The sequence below is a fragment of the Hyla sarda genome, chromosome 7, assembly GCF_029499605.1.
Source record: "Hyla sarda isolate aHylSar1 chromosome 7, aHylSar1.hap1, whole genome shotgun sequence".
Taxonomy (NCBI): Eukaryota; Metazoa; Chordata; class Amphibia; order Anura; family Hylidae; genus Hyla; species Hyla sarda.
In genome coordinates, this window is record NC_079195.1 from 34,998,600 (window position 1) to 35,019,939 (window position 21,340).

At 46.3% G+C, this 21,340-nt stretch overlaps 1 protein-coding gene across 1 annotated transcript; it reads right to left on the reverse strand.

Annotated features, from left to right (window-relative positions):
* Positions 1-3,605: 3,605 nt before the first annotated feature.
* Positions 3,606-8,192, reverse strand: LOC130283118 (uncharacterized). Its single transcript, XM_056532304.1, has 3 exons — positions 7,499-8,192; positions 5,052-5,189; positions 3,606-4,201 (listed from the first exon to the last, which is right to left on the reverse strand). Exons 1-3 carry the CDS (start codon positions 8,190-8,192, stop codon positions 3,606-3,608), a joined length of 1,428 nt encoding a protein of 475 aa, XP_056388279.1.
* Between the last annotated feature and the right edge of the window lie 13,148 nt (positions 8,193-21,340).

Genomic DNA, 21,340 nt, shown 5'->3' on the forward strand with positions numbered 1-21,340 from the left:
TGTTTGTGACTCTTCGTGCTAGTTTTTCTATGTTTACTACCTGGTTGCAGGACTCCTGCTAACGTTTTTGATAACTCTGGCATTAAGGCCTTATAGCGCTGTACTTTACATTGTACTGCTACATTATTCATGTTTGCCTGGTTTGGCTCTCATTCTCATTTATATACAGTTTTACCGCCTGTATTTGGGTCCCTGACCCCTTTTGATGTATTTTACATGTCTTTATTTTGTGCTTGTTTTGTAAAATGTAAAACCTTTAATCAAAAATGACAGTTGAAAAAAATAATTGGTAAAAACAATAGCAATATACTGAAGAAGAAAGTCTTTATGGGGTGGAGAAAATTAAGGAACCTGTGTCTGAAATTTTCTAACTTGAAAAAAAAGTAATGGACATTGCCATCAGTCCAATAGAAGGTTCTAAGGTTATGAACTGGGTAGACAGGGGGGGTCACTTTGCTGGGAAGGAGTACTTTAAATGTGTGGAGGGTCTCTGCATTTTCGGATTCTTAATTTTCTTCTGTGGGAGAAGTGAAAAACATTGTACGACTGTTAGGATTCGGCAGGCTCGATGTGGATCCTCTGTGTCAGCGAGGGATTGGCGTGGACCGTACCGGTGGACCGGGTCTAAGCTGCTACTGGTATTCACCAAAGCCCGCCGCAAAGCGGGATGGTCTAGCTGCGGCGGTAGCAACCAGGTCGCATCCACCGGTAACGGCTCAACCTCGCTGACTGCTGAGAAGGCGTGGGACAGAAGGACTAGACAGAGGCGAGGTCAGACGTAGCAGAAGGTCAGGGCAGGCGGCAAGGTTCGTAGTCAATGGTAACGGCAGAAGGTCTGGAAACATTGGTAAGGCAATCACAGGAAACGCTTTCACTAGGCACAAGGGCAACAAGATCCGGCAATGCTGGGAAGGGGAAGTGAGGTTATAAAGGCGTGGAGCAGGTGGGAGCTAATTACACTGATTGGGCCAGGCACCAATTAGTGGTGCACTGGCCCTTTAAGTCTTAGAGAGCTGGCGCACGCGCGCCCTAGGGAGCGGAGCCACGCGCACCAGGATGTGACAGCCGGGAACCGGAACAGATAAGTGTATTGGGATGCGATCCGCGAGCGGGCGCGTCCCGCTATGCAAATCACATCCCCATCGGCAGTGTCAGTGCAGCGCTCCCGGTCAGCGGGTCTGACCGGGGCGCTGCAGAGAGGAGAACGCCGCGAGCGCTCCGGGGAGGAGCAGGGACCCGGAGCGCTCGGCGTAACAACGACTTTGAAGTGTAACCAATTCTAGTTATGGTATATGTGATGCCTCAATTAGTATTATATCTGGTTTCACATCCAGCGCTGCAAGATGAATGATACCATTTAAATGCCTTGTCTACTGAGATCTTTTTTAGTGGTAAGGTCGAGTTTATTGATGTTGTTCTTATGTTATTCCTTTGTTCTTGCCTGTTTTTAATATGCTTATTGTTGCTATACTACTGTGATAATTTGATTCATGTTTGTGCAAGTGATTTTTTTGGATGCTTTATTATTGCTACTGTACAAGTGTCAATGGTTCTCTATTACTTTTTGTGTTTCCGTTGTTAAAAAATAATACGAAACATAAAAATCTGTAGGATCTCCTTCCACAATTTGAATAGTTGGGCTGCAGTATATTTTTATCCAATAAATTTCTTACCATTTCAACAAATGTTGCCCAATGTTTTGGTAGAGCCGCCAAGAACTATGAGAAAAGGGACACAGGAGCGTTATTGTGGCATAGTTCCTTGGCTCCCCCTCAGACAAGCTAAAGTATAAATGATACCTGTCCTTTAATTTAAGGTATCTGGTTAGCAGGTGGTGGAGGCCAAGCCATGCCCGTTACATTGCATAGGTCAGTGAGTATGTATCATCACATCCCAGAAACTGGCCATGACCCCTCACCCACCCAAGATAACCCTTTAATATATTTTTCCTCTGCTTGTGTTCTGATAACATGCAGTAGTGATTATCCCCTTCTCTTAGCCATTACAACTTTAAATGGTCACTGTCGTTTCACAACTTCGCTCCATGTTATAGCCTATGTGATTCCTAATATATTTGTAAATCACATATTAAAGGGGTACTCTGGTGGAAATGTATTTTTATTTAAATCAACTGATGCCAGAAAGTTAAACAGATTTGTAAATTATTTCTATTAAAAAAAATCTTAATCCTTCCAGTACTTATTAGCTGCTGAATACTACAGAGGAAATTATTTTCTTTTTAGAACACAGAGCTCTCTGCTGACATCACGAGCACAGGGCTCTCTGCTGACATCTCTGTCCATTTTAAGAACCATCCAGAATAGAAGAAAATCCCCATAGAAAACATATGCTGCTCTGGACAGTTCCTAAAATGGACTGAGATGTCAGCAGAGAGCACTGTGCTCCTGATGTCAGCAGAAAGCACTGTGTTCCAAAAAGAAAATAATTTCCTCTGTAGTATTCAGCAGCTAATAAGTACTGGAAGGATTAAGATGTTTTAATAGAAGTAATTTATAAATCTGTTTAACTTTCTGGCACCAGTTGATTAAGACTGCCCGGCACACTTACGCCTACCACATCATATGCCCTCCCCCCATCTCTCCCAATAATGACAGACAACATTATTCTTTTTACTGGGCTGGGTGGTGGTCACAGCTCAATTTATTAAATAACAGAATATTAACTCTATAACTGCTGCACTGCAGCAACCTACCTACTTCAGCCGAAGCGGTATTGCCAGCCGCCGGACTCCCGGCGGGCAAAAGTGCCTAGGGCCATCACTTCTCAATTCTCCTCTCCTCAGGCCAGCTGTGACTTGCATATAAAGAAAACTACAATCAGGACAATAGACAGAAAAACAACTGTCCAAAATAACAAAGTGCAAAAGTAAAAAGTGCCCATGAAGTAATGTATATATAAATATAAATATAAAATATTTCTTTATATATATTTATTTATTTTTTTTTTTTATAAACAACCATCATTCTTTGTAAAAATTTTTTTTTTTTTTTTTTTTTTTTTTAAAAAGGGGTAACAAAGACCATGCATCTCACAACAAAATGCACAGCCAAGAAGAATACAAAGTGACAACAACAAACGTAAAAACAGGGAGGGAGGGAGGGAAGCTGACTTCTCAGGAGCGCTGGTGAGTACGAAAAGGACTAACCAGGGGGTGGGGTGGACCTAAATATATCCTGTGCGTGCCTTAATTCCCCTCCTACTAACCCGGGAAAGCAGGGGGGAGGGAAAACTATCCTGGGCTCTGAGTTAACCCCTACCGTCCCGTGCAGTCAGGGCCACCTATCCCTAAACGGGCAGGTAACCTACAGACTGCCCGGCACACTTACGCCTACCACATCATATGCCCTCCCCCCATCTCTCCCAATAATGACAGACAACATTATTCTTTTTACTGGGCTGGGTGGTGGTCACAGCTCAATTTATTAAATAACAGAATATTAACTCTATAACTGCTGCACTGCAGCAACCTACCTACTTCAGCCGAAGCGGTATTGCCAGCCGCCGGACTCCCGGCGGGCAAAAGTGCCTAGGGCCATCACTTCTCAATTCTCCTCTCCTCAGGCCACCGAGGAGCCCGTGTACTCCTACACGGTGCTCCGACCCCCACCAAGCAAAAACAAGGCCTGCTCCAAACCATCTTGTAAGCCCGACAAAAAAATGTCCAAACCTATATCATTCAAGTGAACCCCATCAGAGATCATAAACCGTCTGTTATCACCTTCAAGCTCACGATGACGGACCACCACTCCACCCTTCTGTCGCACAAACCGGGCCATACGAGAATTCACCAAACGTCGTGAACGCTCGATGGCCTCAGCATTGCGAGCACCCTGCCAGGATACTCTAGGCACTATCTCGGACCATACTAAAACTAAATCGGGGAAAAAACCAGAAAACCGTTCAACATCGGCTTTCATTAAAGTAATCAAATCGGGAACCCGGGAATAACAGAGATCATTCCCACCCGCGTGTACCACCAAAATTACACCAGAACGGACGGTTCTAGCAATGTCCACCACTTCAGTAAGGACCCGTGTCCACCGCATACCTGGGATCCCCCTCCAGTGAGGCTCAACATTGCCGCATCCCAACGATCTCCCACCCGGCCGGCAATCAGCTCTCTGCGCGGCCCGGTGGAAATAAGAGTGGCCCAGGAAATAAACCATCGTCCTTTGCACATCTAAAAAAGGAGAAAACAAGTTATAACAACAACTCAGGACGTACATAACGCGCATAACAACCAGAGCGCCAACGGCCAATACGCTGTATCGCATCCACTGATAAACCTGCCCTGGACGCCTCCGTAGCAGCACCTATCCGAAAAGAGTGCGTACCAAAATCAGCAGCCGGAACACCCAAAAACCGCAAACAACCCTTGAACACAGCCTGAAATTGAAAACGCGTCAAAGGAAAACCATCAGCATGTGTAAAAAATTGGCGGCCAGGAACCCGAACAGCCAAAAACGACGACACCGCCCGCACTGGACAAACCGGACCGTCCACTGCAAGAACCCGCACCCAAGCTCCCTGACCCACCTGATCAGTTTTCGAGCGTCGAATCCGCAGTTGCAAAACCCCATTGGAACACAACACGTCATCCTGCAATAAACCACCGACCCCGGCTTTTGAAGCCGGAACCAACTCGCCGATGCGCAGCGCTGCAAAAAACATTACACAAAAAGCGGCCGAATACAACTCGGACTCATAGGTCGAGGAACAACAACTGCGGGTAGCCGGCAAAAGAGAAGACAATAACAAAAACGAAACAGGCCTGCGAGCTTCACGCCGCACATGAGTGCGCTGCCAACCCTTCAAGGCCTGCTGAAATAAAAACCGTTTCGAAACATCTTCCCATCCCAACAACTTAAAATAAAAACTTACCCCAGCTAGCCGTCGCCGCGCTACAATTGCGGACACCTGTAAATCCCGCAACCACAACACATAATCCACCGTAACCGCTACGCGGTTGTCAACTGAGGTAGCCACCTCCCGCCCCGCCAGCAACGCACACCACTCAGCCCACGCCTTACCATGTCCCGCCCATGTAGATGCCGCCATCGACGATTCCACCAGTGGGATCAGACGTTGCTCGGCAGGGCCCAGACCAATGGGGGGCAAGGGAGCCCTTCCAATGCAGCATCCGGACACATCCTCCGAAAATCCTGAAACTGAAAACGAGAAAGGGAATCAGCAATCACATTATCAACCCCAGCTACGTGGCGAGCTTTAAACCAAACGTTCAACTCCAAACACCGAAGAACTAAATGACGGATCAAAGACAAAACCGGAAGGGAGGAAGAGGACAAACCATTTATACAATGAACCACACTCAGATTATCTGTCCAAAAACAAACCCGCTTATTGCTAAATCGTACACCCCACAACTCCACAGCAACTATAATAGGAAACAATTCAAGCAGGGTGAGGTTCCTACACCAACCGTTAGTCTGCCAATCAGGCGGCCACAACTCCGCACACCATTCCCCTTGAAAGAAGGCACCAAAACCCACGGAGCCAGCCGCATCCGTAAACAATTGAAGCTCAGCATTGGACAACTCATCCCCCAACCAACACGTGTGACCATTGTACCTTCTCAAAAATTCTCTCCACATCAAAACATCCGCGCGCATTTGCTTTGAAATGCGAATATGATGAGAAGGGCAGGAAACGCCCTTGGTGGCCAATGACAAACGCCTAGAAAAAACACGCCCCATGGGCATAACACGGCAAGCAAAAACCAAGTGTCCCAGCAAAACTTCACCAGCGTCACCTTCCGTACACCACAAAAACTTTCAACCAACAAGAGCAAACTCTCCAATTTCTCTGTTGGTAGTCTAAAAACCATGGCCACAGAATCAATTTCTATGCCCAAAAACGAAATAACCGTTGAAGGACCCTCTGTCTTCTCAGCGGACAAGGGCACCCCAAACTTCAGCATGAAAAAACGAAAAGAATCCAACAAAAAACCACACCTGGGAGACCCAGCCGGGCCAACAAACAAGAAATCATCCAAATAGTGAATAACAGAACGGCTGCCCGTCTCAAAGCGAACAACCCACTCCAAAAATGATCCAAACATTTCAAAATACCGACAAGAAATAGCACAACCCATCGGCAGGCAAACATCATAATAAAAAGCCCCATCCACCCGGCAACCCAGTAAGTGATAGCATTCCGGATGCACCGGCAACAGGCGAAAAGCCGATTCAATGTCAGACTTCGCCATCAACGCCCCCGCCCCAAAACCCCTTACCAGAGCCACAGCCCGGTCAAACGAAACATAAGAAACCGTTGCATCCTCTCTAGAAATGCCATCATTCACTGAAGAACCTTTCGGATACGAAAGGTGGTGAATCAGGCGAAACTTCCCGACCTCTTTCTTCGGGACAACCCCAAGGGGGGAAACCCGCAAATTATGAAAAGGGGGGGAACTAAAAGGTCCTTCAAAACGACCCAACGAAACCTCCTTACCAATTTTTTCCCGCAGCACCTCAGGGTACTCCCTGGCCGATTTCAAGTTGTCAGGGTAGGAGGAAGAAACCTGACCCAAAATAAAAGGTATAAAGAAACCATAACGAAAACCCTCCAATAAAACCAAAGCGTCCTCCTTATTGGGGTACTGGTCTAACCACGGGCACATCATGTCCACGTTCACCGGGGTCCTTCCCTGCAGCAGCAGAGGGCGCCCGGCCGGTCTGCTTAGCAGCCCGCTGACACCTGACTGCGGCGTGGGACCCCCCGCAGGCAGAACACTCATGCTTGTATTTACACAAGCTGAGGAAACGACAATGTCCCTCGTTAAATAACCAGCAAGCCCCGGGTCGACGCACGGCCGCCGGCCCGGTGGCCCCGGATTGACCAGCGGCTCCCTGCTGAAAGGGCTGTGCCTTCTGCGCCATCATCAAACGCAACCACACGTCGGTCGCCTTAACACCCCAACCAACATCCGGCTGCAGAGACAAGCGTCGTCGAAATTCCTCGTCATAACGCCACCACGCAGAGCCCCCATGAGCCTTATAAGCACTATACACCGAGTCCATATAAATAAAAAGCTCGGAGCATCGCTCCGGATGCTTTTCACCCATAATACACCCCAAAACTGCAAACGCTTGCAACCAATTGCCCATGGTCTTCGCCACCTTCGGCCTAGTAGGAAAAGTTTTTTCCGACTGGGGCCTACGTTCCTTGTCAATCGTATGTTGGTCCGCAGACACTAGCGACCACAAATCAACATACTGGTTGGACCAAATCTTTTCCTTCACAGCATCATCAACATAAACACCTAAAGGACTAACACCACAAAAAACAGAATCTTTATATACCCCAACCCTAACCGGGGAGGCCTTACGGGCCGCCGCCGGAACCACACGTTCCGCCGGCTTGCTATTAACAAGGCTAGACAAAACAGATTTAAGCGTAGACAACAAAGCAGCCTGACCCTCCCCCTGTCCCCATGCACCCGCAAAATCAAACTCACCGGTCGGCGCAGGAACAACAGGAGGTGGGACCGGATCCGTAGCAGGAACAGGAGCTGGATCAGCAACCGGCACAGTAGCCGGATCAGACACCGCACGGGGCCGACTGCCACCGCGGGAAGCCCGCCTCGGGGACCTTGAATGATGTCTCCGCCCCTCGCGCCTGCGAGAGCGACGCTCCCGACTCCCTGAGCGATACGAGCTGCGACCAGATGATGAAGGAGACCGCCACCGAGACGAGCGGGACCTACGGGAGCGCACACTACTCCTAGACTCCCGGCGTGCACACCTGCGGTGATGTCTACAGGACCCAACAGATCTGCTCCAACCGGAGCGGCCAGATCCCCGTGAGGACGACCGCGACCGTCTTGGACGGGAACGGCCCTCTGACCTACTAAGTACTCGGTCACGCGGTGGCTGACTGACTTGCCGCATATTATCAGTAAAAAGCAAGGGGGAACTAGCTGAGGCATCTAAAGGTGGCAGATCAACAGGTTGGGGCCCCAAATTATCACAAGCATCCTCATAAGGAGGATCAACGCTACTACCCCCTAGGACAGGTGGCTGCTGAGGATCCCCAGGCAGTACAGGAGCACCCTGGGGTCTAATGGGAACCCGGGCCGTGGCAATTGGGGTATCGGGTATTTCCTCCGCAGAGGAAGAGGCATGAGAGGGAGCAGGGGCACCAGCACCCATAACGGCTGGCAATGCAGGGGTTAACACCGGCCGGGAAACTACAGCAGACTGCCCTGAATTACCTGAAACTGCCGGGACCTGCAGGGAAGCGCGCGAAGCAGCTGAAGAATTCCCCACAGCTTCCTGTGACACTTGACCCGGAAGGGGCGGAGCTACAGCCCGAGCTGCGGCCACAGCCGCACCAGGGGCCGAAACTACAGCTGAGGAGACAATGCGGGCAGCAAAGCGCCCCCTCCTACTAGCAGACGACCTAGGGGGACTGGGGCTCAGACGCGCCGGAGGGCGCGATGCACGGGCGGTTCGTCGCCCCCGTACAGCAGGACCTGCCGGCCGAGATATACTACTAACCGCAGCAGCAGGAAGGCCTAGCCCAGCTAGTAGCTGAGATAGGGCGCCTGGATCAGCCAACACCCGCTCCCGGATAGCATTCCATACAGCCTCGTCAGCCATCTCCGGAGCAAAGCTGACTTCTCAGGAGCGCTGGTGAGTACGAAAAGGACTAACCAGGGGGTGGGGTGGACCTAAATATATCCTGTGCGTGCCTTAATTCCCCTCCTACTAACCCGGGAAAGCAGGGGGGAGGGAAAACTATCCTGGGCTCTGAGTTAACCCCTACCGTCCCGTGCAGTCAGGGCCACCTATCCCTAAACGGGCAGGTAACCTACAAAAAAAAAAAAAAAAAGTTTTCTACCCGAGCACCCCTTTAACCAAAAATTACTCCTTACCCCAGAAAAACAATTATAAATTATTGACCACTAGGTGTCTCACTTCTCCGCAATCTGCTGTCTGCTACCTGTTATGAGGGAAAATCTCACTCGAGTTGCAGAAAGTGGGGTGGGGTTAAGTATGTGCTCTGTGTAGAAGAGAGGGAGACGGCCTGAGCCAGTGTCACATGAGCTGATATAGTCTGCTGCTGAAAAAAACACACACTGTTCCTCAAAGGTAAATCAAAGCTTCCCTCTCATCTCTCACCACCCATATACAGTTCTGGGCAGCTGTCTCTTGTGTAATTACCAGTGTAACAACTTCTGTATGTTCACAGTTCTTTAGTATTATCTCCTCTCGGGCTCACTTTTGCTTCTCAGCATAATTACAGAAGCAGCTCAATGCTCAGTGTAACTTCCTGCTGTTTCCGGCATTAATGCTTACATAGTACCCTGCAAAACCAATGCATCAATACCCCCCCCCCCTCCCCCTACTTCTACATGTTATCTAGTACTGTACTGTGTAAAACTTTAGAACAGCACAGTGTCAGTTTGTTTAGTCTAGTTAACACTCTGCAGCACTATATCATGGCAAATAATAGTATGGATTGGTTAGCCAGAGAAATATTGGAAGAAGTAACTGTGTGTGTACTTCTGGAAAACCACCATGTTTTGGCCTCACCCTTGAAATGGAGAGAATGAGAAATAACTGCACACCATGCAAAGGAATCTCAGGGGCTCAATATCAGCCCTAAAAATCCCCTTGTAACCACTCTGAAGGGTTAATTGAACAAAATCATGCAGGTTTATAAAAATCTTTTGAAACACTTTAAGTAAAGGGAAATGGTTCCCATCATGCAATGAAAATTTCCATTATCGTGTAATTTTTAAAACAAAGCAAGAAATTTCTCAGACTGATACAATGGAAACAACATTTGGTTTTAGAGTAAAATCCTTTTAAGTGTGTTTCCCCTTTAACACTGTTATATCTTATGGAAGGCATCTGGAAATCTTCCTTGTGTAGGTTGTCAAAATATTACTGACCTTTTGTGATTTGCCAAAATGCTCGGAAACTCAAAGAAAAAAAAAATGTGTTCACTGATATTAAAAAAGTGGTTTGCCATAGAAACTGGAAGTATTCATAGCAGGTAACCTTGACATGCATTTAATGAACACGGCCCAGCAAGAATGTTGCTATTGTTTCATAGAATCCTTGTCGCAGACAGTAACGTTAATCCAGACAGTCAGAAATTATATTGGATGTAATAGAAAGTGTACACAACAACTTCCTACCTAACATGGCAACATTCTGCTAAGGCGCTACTGTACTAATGCACATTCCTCAGGTGGGCGTCATTGTCCTGTATACACTAGTGATGAATAGAATTCTAATGTAGAAAAATGTCTCTTATTTCCCTATTAAGACACAAAAAGGATATTTTTCATGCCAATCCAGGGGTACACTTAATAGCAAGGGGAAGTACAGAAAAATTATAATGGTCGCTCTTACTGGTGATGGCTCGTGTCAGAAAACTTCATTTCTGGATGGCCTAGAGCTGGTCCTCGAAATCTTTACCCATACCTTGTTTCATAAAGTGTGTAGGCATAAGACAAACTTGAGCTGGGGCAGCCAAGGGATATAGTGTTGCAGTGTTTCTCAAGGGTGGTCCTCAAGACCCCCCCCCCAACAGGTCATGTTTTCAGGATTTTCTTAGTCTTTCACAGGTGATATACTTATGGTCAGTGAATCAGGCATCACCACAGTTATATCACCTGTGAATAACTAAGGAAATCCTGAAAACATGACCTGTTGGGGGGACTTGAGGACCGCGCTTGAGAAACACTGTAGTGTTGCATGGGTTGTCAAGGTGGAAGGGACTAAGAGTCCATGGGTTAGAGGACTCAATACTTAATCCACCAGTCCAGTAGTGAAGCCCTTATCCTACCCTTCTGTTTTCTACCTTAACCCCTTATTCCCTACTTTTCTTAATGTCAAACCATCTTATCCAACCCAATCCTATGTATACTTTTACAACTCCTGCGTTCCATGATAACCTACCTTCACTTCTTTACCCACCTCCCTTTTCTAACTAGAGTCTCCCTTTGAACAATCTGTCTTCTGCCCTTCCTCAAGTCCCCTCATACTCTGTCCTTTTCCAAGCTGCCCTATACACTGCCCTTCCACAAGTCACCTTGTAGCCTACTCTTCCCCAATTCACCCTAATTTTGTGCAATGTTCCAGTACCCGCTCCTCACCAGTTCATATGAATCCCATCCACCACCAGAAGCAGCTTGACCCAAGACTATAGATGTGTCGGCAACCAACATCATTGGTGTCATGCTACTTTGTTTCTATGGCACAGTAAGTTTTAGGAGTAGCATGCAACAGAAAGTACTGTTCATACTATAGCAGGGACCTTGTCGGAACAGTACATGCTGCAGTATAGTACTGAGTGGTAATGCAAGCATTGTATTCATCACTACTCACTTTACTTGAGCCTGGCCTGTGCCAGGGGGATAGGCAGATTTTGCATCCTTGGCAACCGTCCCTGTGCCTACCCACTATGCCCCTGCCAAAGGGATCAAGAGAAACCATGTGCCTTGAAATCATGGTTGGAACAAAAAATAATCCCAGTAAACTGAAGCTTAGGTACCATTGGCTCTACATTTTCATCAACTCATGGTACAGTGCTCTATAATAGGGTTATCTAGTTTGGAAAACATATGCCCAATTTGAATGGAATTCTGAGATAATGGGGGGGGGGGAGTCTTCTGTTAAAGTGTACCTGTCATTAGCATAAACTTTTTATATAATGTAGAAAATGACATTATATGTATGTTTGTCATATACATAGGTAAAAAAAAAAAAGTGTATATTTTTGTCCCTGCAGCTATTGACTGTGTGTCTCTGTAAAGGGTCCAAATACAGGAAGTGTGGGTGGACAAGCAGGGCTGTGTACACTGAGGACAAGCAGGGCTCTGTACACTGAGGACAAGCGGGGCTCTGTGCACTGAGGACAAGCAGGGTTCTGTACACTGAGGACAAGCAGGGCTCTGTACACTGAGGACAAGCAGGGCTCTGTGCACTGAGGACAAGCAGGGTTCTGTACACTGAGGACAAGCAGGGCTCTGTACACTGAGGACAAGCAGGGCTCTGTACACTGAGGACAAGCAGGGCTCTGTACACTGAGGACAAGCAGGGCTCTGTGCACTGAGGACAAGCAGGGCTCTGTGCACTGAGAACAAGCAGGGCTCTGTACACTGAGGACAAGCAGGGCTCTGTACACTGAGGATAAGCAGGGCTCTGTGCAGTGAGGACAAGCAGGGCTCTGTGCACTGAGAACAAGCAGGGTTCTGTACACTGAGGACAAGCAGGGCTCTGTGCACTGAAGACAAGCAGGGCTCTGTGCACTGAGGACAGGCAAGGCTTTGTGCAGTGAGGCTCTGTGACATGTTCTCAGCTCACACAGCAGGATGATTGAGAAGCCAGGAGCCTGCACAGATCCTTGCTTGTACTGCCCTCACTCCCTGAATTTGTTCTCTGCAGAGAGACACACATGCAATTGCTGCAAGGACAGCATTTTTTAAACCAAAAATATAAATATTTTTAAATGTATATAACAAAAATAAATATATATTATCTACATTATATAAAAGTTTTTGCTACCGACAGGTACACTTTAAGGTTCATCACCTTTTTGGCTAGAGTGGATATAAAGATTGTACCTTTTTCAGGAGGACCTGTCCTGTATTCCACAGACAAACCATGTGCATTGCCTGTGATGGTGCTGAAGGAAAACTGAACAATGCAAGGTTTCTTCACAGAATGTAGCTGTAATCAGGGCTGGCACTAGGGCGGGGCAATCCGGGCAATTACCCAGGGCCCCCATCCCCCAGGGGTCCCCCTGTGGGCAGATCCAGAGGGGGAGGTGATCCGCCAATGAGAAGCCCGCAGGGGGCCCTGTCACATTCGGGACATCCCTGTGTCCCGAATTAATTTTTCGGGACACAAGGATGTCCCGGTTACCTTTCTGCGGCCCCGCGTTAATTTTAAAAACGCTGGGGCCGCCAGGAGGTAGCACACGCAGGGACATCAATGACGTCCCGTACGTGCGCCCAAAGGAACGGAGGATCGGAGCAATGATTTGGACGTGCACTGCCCGGAATGGTAAGTTATCAGCACGTTAGCTCGGTGCCCTGAGGGGGCAGTTCACAGACATACAGCCTCCAGCCATACACTGTATATGGCAGAAGGCTGTATGTCTGTGGGGGGTACTATACTGCACCTAATGTGGGGGAACTATACTGAACCTAATGTGGGGGAACTATACTGCACCTAATGTGGGGGAACTATACTGAACCTAATGTGGGGGAACTATACTGCACCTAATGTGGGGGAAGCTATACTGCACCTAATGTGGGGGAACTATACTGCACCTAATGTGGGGGAACTATACTGCATCTAATGTGGGGAACTATACTGCACCTAATGTGGGGGAACTATGCTGCATCTAATGTGGGGGAACTACAACCTAATGTGGGGGAACTTTACTGCGCCTAATGTGGGGAACTATACTGCACCTAATGTGGGGGAACTATGCTGCATCTAATGTGGGGGAACTACAACCTAATGTGGGGGAACTTTACTGCGCCTAATGTGGGGGAACTATACTGGACCTAATATGGGGGGGGGGAACTATACTGCACCTAATGTGGGGGAACTATGCTGCCAACCTAATGTGGGGGGACTTATACTGCTAGCCTAATTTGGGGGAACTACACTGCACCTAATGTGGGAGAACTACAACCTAATGTGGGGGAACTATACAAAAATATAAAATTGTACTATTCTGATCCCTATAACACTTTTATTTTTCTGTATATGGGGATGTGAGGGTCATTTTTTGCGCTGTGATTTGTAGTTATCGGTACCATTTTTGTTTTGATGGGACTTTTCAATTGCTGTTTAGATATTTTTTTATGGTATTTAAAGTGACCAAAAATGTGCAAATCTGGTTAGTGCACTATTACGACTTTTGGGGCCCCACTTTTGATTTTGCCCAGGGCCACGCTAAGCCTAAAACCAGCCCTGGCTGTAATCACTGTGATCTGAAGTTGTCCAAAGTACAAAAACCCTTTAGCAGTCCCCTCCTTCTCTAACAGCTCCCCATCTTTATGCCTGTAGCATCAGTCTCCTTTCCTGCACCTTCACAGTCTCTACTCTGGCATTTGCAAGACATATTGACTTACCATGTGCTTTTTATCAATTTATATATTTTCAACAATTGATTGTATCAATTCTCCTCCTTGGCCCAGCAGTTCTTAGCTCTGTACTCCTCTGCGGCCTCCTTCAGTTCTGGCTGTTGTCTCATACGTAGCTCTACATAGTTGTTTCTGTGCAGCCACCAAACTCTTCTTGTTCAACTGCTCAGTAACTCTGGGTCTGTAAAAAGAGGTCTCTACTACTTCTCTTATCAAATAAGCTACTTTTCCATTCTATTAGGAGCAACAGAATCTCTTACCAGTCCATGTGGCGTCTACCACACTCTGCCTCCCTCTTCCTGTTTTCAGCTCATTTATCTGACTGAGGCCACAGGAACATCTAGCGGCATCAACAGCACACTACACCAAACAGCCATAACAAATATAAGGTGGAGCAATGCTGACATCATTACCAGAATTTATAAATAGGCAGCAACCTATAGGAGAAACATATATTAAATGGTCACCAACAACCAGCCACATCTTACAACACCAAGCATTCCCAGAAATACCACTAATACAAGTAACCCAATATTCTCCCAAGTATTCAGACAAATGGAAGACATACTATTAAAACATCAGTGGGAAGTGAAAATGTTAGAACATTACTTAAAACTAGGCGTAATTTCAAAGGGCCACATCATACAAAAAACCCTGCAGGAGACTTATTAAGTGAGGATTTTAGTTAGAAACGGAGATCATTACAGTCCATTGCCATTACGAGACTCATAGTATAAGACGCCAACAACTAGTGTTAGAACTAGATAAGAGAATATCAGAAAACCAGACATCAATTGATATGTACCACAAAAGATGATGAATACAGAAAATAAGGACAATTTAATAAAAAAAATATAAAAAATTAGATAACCTAGAATAAGCCATCACACAGAAAAAAAGAAAAACATATCATGGCAATTAAATGTAAGTAAACAGAAAAGGCAATTTCTAATAGTCAAAAACAAATGAATCACACTTCACTGTACAGTATTGTGGTGAGTTGCGGGTATACACCCCTGGCTGAGAACCAAAATAGTGAATTTTTTAGGGAGAGGCAGGACCCTATGTCATATAGACGCTCAACAACTAAACCTATACAGACCTCCCCAACATGGATACAGACCAACAAGCAATAACCACAGAGATACATACCATCCTCAGAAACCATCACACCATACACATAGAAACTACTTCTACCAACTCCAGTTGTTCTCCCAAAACAAATACAGGTAACTGCATTGACCCCATCCAGCTCCGTAAATCCTAGAAACCATCCCAATGAACAAAGGACATAGAAATACTAGAGCAACCTCCAGCAAAAATAGGCAAAAAAGAATAAGATCAAGCTGATTGTATAGTGAATGTTAGCTCAATCACATTTACTTGGAATATAGAGAAAAATAGAAGCCGGACACTCACCAATAGTTTCTTTCTTCAGGCTTTATTCATGCCAAAAATATACTCACATATAGAAACGGGGGAACATGACAAGGAAGAGCAGGGGGGTACAGTGGCAACAAGCTCCGTTTCGCACATTTAAGTGCTTCGTCCGGCCATATGGCCGGACGAAGCACTTAAAGGAGTAGTCCAGTGGTGACTCAGTGGTGAACAACTTATCCCCTATCTTAAGGATAGGGGATAAGTTGCAGATCGCGGGGGGTCCGACTGCTGGGGCCCCCTGCGATCTCCTGTACGGAGCCCCGACAGCCCGGGGGAAGGGGGCGTGTCGACCTCCGCACGAAGCGGCGGCCGACACGCCCCCTCAATACAACTCTATGGCAGAGCCGAAGCGCTGCCTTCGGCAATCTCCAGCTCTGCCATTGAGATGTATTGAGGGGGCGTGTCAGCCGCCGCTTCGTGCGGGGGTCGACACCCGCTATCAGGCCGGAGAGCCGGAGCCCTGTACAGAGAGATCGCAGGGGGCCCCAGCGGTCGGACCTCCCGCGATCTCAAACTTATCCCCTATCCTTAGGATAGGGGATAAGTTTTTCACCACTGGACTACCCCTTTAAGTGTGCGAAACGGAGCTTCTTGCCACTGTACCCCCCTGCTCTTCCTTGTCATGTTCCCCCGTTTCTATATGTGAGTATATTTTTGGCATGAATAAAACCTGAAGAAAGAAACTATTGGTGAGTGGCCGGCTTCTACTTTCCTCTATATTCCACTGATGTGATATTGCTGAACACACCTCTGGCCTGAGCCCCACCAACACATTTATCAGCAAGAACCAATACATTAAAAAGCCCCTATCCAGGTACCTCCAGCAGTGGAGGATCCGCATTGCAGAACGGACATTCTCTTTATCACCCATATTAATCGCATTTACTACAACTCAAACAATCTTTCTAAATAAAGGCCTCAAATTGGTAAACTCTTTAAGGATAGGGTCACATTGGGCAGATACACAGTGTATTTGATGTTGCAAGAAATCTGCTGAGCTGCGGCAAATACGCTGCGTATGCGCTAGGAGCAGACACAGGGCTTTCCCCGCTACGGCCCTGTGTCTGCAATAAGGTTCAGAGGCCGGCTGCACGCACCAGCATAACTGTGACACACGGTGGGCTCTCGAATTTTACTGCAGACACAGGGCTGTAGCGGGGAAAGCCCTGTGTCTGCTCCTAGCACATACGCAGTGATTTCACGCTGCTCAGCAGATTTCTCGCAGCGTCAAATACGCTGTGTATCCGCCCAATGTGACCCTACCCTAAGGCTATGTTCACACTGAGGAAATCACGAGGAATAATTTCGGTCAGGAAATTGTTGCCTTCTGTCATTTTATCCATCAAGTGGAATTCGAGCGGAATTTGAACGGAATTTCCACGCGGAAATGAAGAGGAATGAAGGAGAAGGCTATTTAATTCTACTTTTCTGAATTCCGCTTGAATTCCGCGTGAAAACGATGTCGGGCAGAATTTTTTTTTACCATTGACTTCTATTGAATTCTGCATGCGGATCCCGCTTGAAGAATGAACATGTTCTTTCTTCAATGGGAACTGAATTCAGCGGCAGATTCCAGCGAGCAGAATTTGTGTCAACTGAGAAGCGGAAAATACATTGAAGTGAATGGAAAATCAATTGCTGAATAATTTCAAGATGAAAAAGTTGGCGGAATTCCTCTTGAATTCCTCAGTGTGACCCTAAAGTGAAAAATCCTCACAGCTAGAAGGTAAATTCAAACACAGTTGCCCCCAAGCCAGTTTGTAGGAAGCTGGTTTGAACAACTTGGCCTTCCAAAAAAATTAGATAATTAAACATAATCACCAAATCAATAATAACCTCACACAGTGAGAGAGACGGCTTTATAGAACTACAAAAGAAATCAAGTATTACTATTATTGGACACCTCAAAGAATACCAATCCATTTTGGGCACACAGAAAAGACTCCATTTTTAATTGTCTGCCCAAAATACATAAAGACCCAAACAATCCCCGGGTTGGCCAATTGTATCAGGCATTGGCTCTCTCAAGTCCAACCGCTCACAGTATATTAACAGACTTCCCTAACCCTTGGTCAAAGACATTACACAAACAACTGAAATATTAAAGAATCTTACTTGGCACCCATATTACATTCTTGCCACATTAAACATAAGATCATGCTATACTATCATTAAAGACAAAATAGGCATCCGAGAAAATTTTTTTTGACAATAGGTCATACACCACAAGAACAGATAGACTTTATTCTGCAAGCCATCTATTTCACATTCACCCAGGACAAAATTGTACTTAAAGGGGTACTCTGCCTCAAGACAAGGGTCCCACTGCTGGGGACCCCCGTGATCTCTCCTGCAGCCCCCCAAGTCATCAGCTCTCCGGAGCTAAGTTTGCTCCGTGGCTGATGACAGGGGCCGGCGGATCATGATGTCATAACCCCACCCCTCATGATGTCACAGCCCCCCCCTTAATGCAAGTCTATGGGAGGGGGCGTGGTAAGAGTCACACCCTCTCCCATAGATTTGCATTAAGGGGGTGGGATGTGACATCATGAGAGGTGGAGCCATGATGTCACGAATCGCCGGTCCCTGTATCGTGAGTCATCAGCCACAGAGCAAACCTTGCTCCGGAGAGCTGATGACTTGGGGGGCTGCAGGAGAGATCGCGGGGGTCCCCAGCAGCAGGACCCCTGCGATCAGACATCTTATCCCCTATTCTTGGATAGGGGATAAGATGTCTAGGGGCAGAGTACCCCTTTAAAAGGAGATATCATCGTACAAGTACCACTATGGGCAATAGGTTCACACCTTGTTATGCCAACTTGCACACAAAAGCCAAATAACCCCCATTAAAATTTAACTTTTAATGGTAACTATTAAAAGGACAAAGGGTTAAAATCTCCTATTTTGCCACAGTTAGTATAATATGCTAGTGAAAGAGTGTATAATTCGGTACAGGGTTTATGTTCCACCCAGACCGGCAGCCTTAGCTGACCACGTTTATTTCACATTATTTACATGTTTATTCATATCTACCCAAGCTGCAGCCCTGGGTGATTTAACTGTGGCAACAATGAAATTATTAAAACCAGTAAACAGACACTGCCCCCTAACTAGTTTCGCTCACTAGGAGCTTCATCAGAGGTACCATTAAAAGTTAAATTTTATTGGGGGTTATTTGGCTTTTGTGTTTGGCACTTGATTCTGTTAGTTACAATTAGCCTTCCCTGATAAGGGTTTTTTGTGGTTGTTGAACAAACTGTTCTGAACGCTGGAGCCGGCCTAAGGAGCTCGTGATGTCATAGCCCCGCCCCCTCATTATGTCACGTCCGCCCCCTCAATGCAAGTCTATGGGAGGGGGCGTGATGGCTGTCATGCCCCCTCCCATAGACTTGCATTGAGTGGGTGGGAGTAATGTCATGATGGGGCAGGGCTTTGACATCACGAGCTCCCCACGCCGGCTCCAGCATTTGGAACTGTTCCAAATGCTGAGCATCGGAGTACTCCTTTAAAATCTAGCCTTGAGAATGTCATCCAGGAATTAAACAATAACTCAGTTTCACCCCACACATCAGTACACTGAATTCTTGTATCTCCTGATCACCATTGTCCACCCAGTCTTTTGTGTAGCACTTATCAAAAGCTAATAGCAAAATACAGTTTCATACTATTTACCTAGGTGGTTACTCAATGTGTTAATCAGTCAGTAGAGGAATTTCAAAGAGAATTTGTAGTACTGAATTTAAATGGGCGCTCTCATTAAAACTCATTTTTGCTATCGCACTCCTTATGGTAAATAAAAAATATTTCTAATAGACTTTGTTTAACAAAAATGAAGTTTTCTATGTTTTATTTGTGCTTAAAAAAGCTCAAGAGCACATTTCCCCCATCTTATACACAGACTTAGGAAGTGCTGGGGGGGAGGGTGGTGTCCAACCAACAGCATATGGCAGTTAAGTGTGAGAGGAGCTACGATTGGATGAGGTTGGACACACCCCCCTCAGCACTCCAGGCTGCACTTCCTGTGTTTGGGCTTGGGTCCTAAGTCTCTGTATGAGATGGGGGAAAATGTGCTCTTGAGCTTTTTTAAGCACAAATAAAACATAGAATACTTCATTTTTTTTAAACAAAGTATATTAGAAATATTTTTTATTTACCATAAGGAGTGCTTAAGAGTTACCCTTTAAATTTGAAATAGAGGACCGTGGGTTGACTACAAAATGTATTAATAAAAAGTGACCTAAACCGATACTAGATGTCTCAATCACTTAGGTTGGACATCTCGATGGAAGTTTCTTTTTAAAGGGGTACTCCCGTGGAAAACTTTTTTTTTATTTTTTTAAATCAACTGGTGCCAGAAAAGATAAACATATTTGTAAATCACTTCTATTAAAATTTTTTAATTCTTCCTATACTTTTTAGGGACTATATACTACAGAGGAAATGGTTTACTTTTTAGATTTCTCTGATGTCACGACTACAGTGCTCTCTGCTGACCTCTTCTGTCCAGAGTAGCATATGTTTGCTCTGGGGATTTTATCCTGCTCTGGACAGTTCCTAAAATGGACAGCAGAGGTCAGCAGAGAGCACTGTGGTCATGACATCAGAGAAATCTAAAAAGTAAACAATTTCCTCTGTAGTATATAGCCCCTAAAAAGTACAGGAAGGATTAAGCTTTTTTAATAGAAGTAATTTACAAATCTGTTTAACTTTTCTGGCACCAGTTGAGTTTAAAAAAAAAAAAAAAAAGTTTTCCATGGAAGTACCCCTTTAATCAAACTACTGACAAACAGACATTAAAGGGATACTGCGCCCCTGGCATCTTATCCCCTATCCAAAGGATAGGGGATAAGATGTTAGATTGCCGTGGTCCCGCTGCTGGGGACCCCGGGGATCGCCGCTGCGGCCCCCCCCGCTATCATTACTGCACAGAGCGAGTTTGCTCTGTGCGTAATGACGGGCGATACAGAGGCCGGAGCAGCGTGACGTCATGGCTCCCCCCCTCATGACATAACGGCCCGTCCCCTTAATGCAAGTCTATGGCAGGGGGTGTGACGACCGCCACGCCCCCTTCCAATAGACTTGTATTGACAGGGGCGGGCCGTGACGTCACGAGGGGCGGAGCCGTGACGTAACGATGCTCCGGCCCCTGTATCGCCCGTCATTACGTGCAGAGTGATCTCGCTCTGCGCAGTAATGATAGCGGGGTGCCACAGCGGCGATCCACGGGGTCCCCAGCAGCGGGACCCCGGTGATCTGACATCTTATCCCCTATCCTTTGGATAGGGGATAAGATGTCTAGGGGTGGAGTACCCCTTTAAAAGCCCTTACATCAAAATGAATTCTGCCCTTTAGCAGGGACTATAAACAAGTTTGGAGAAAAAGGGCACCTATTAAAGGGGTACTCCGGTGAAAACCTTTTTTCTTTTAAATCAACTGGTGGCAGAAAGTTAAACATATTTGTAAATTACTTCTATTAAAGAATTTTAATCCTTCCAGTACTTATTAGCTGCTGAATGCTACAGAGGAAATTCCTTTCTTTTTGGAACACTGATGACATCACGAGCACAGTGCTCTCTGCTGACATCTCTGTCCAGTTTAGCAACCATGCATAGCAGATGCATAGCAGATGTATGCTAAGGGCAGCATGGTGGCTCAGTGGTTAGCACTGCTGCCTTGCAGTGCTGGGGACTTGGGTTCAAATCCCACTAAGGACAACAATAAATAAAGCGTTATTATAATAAC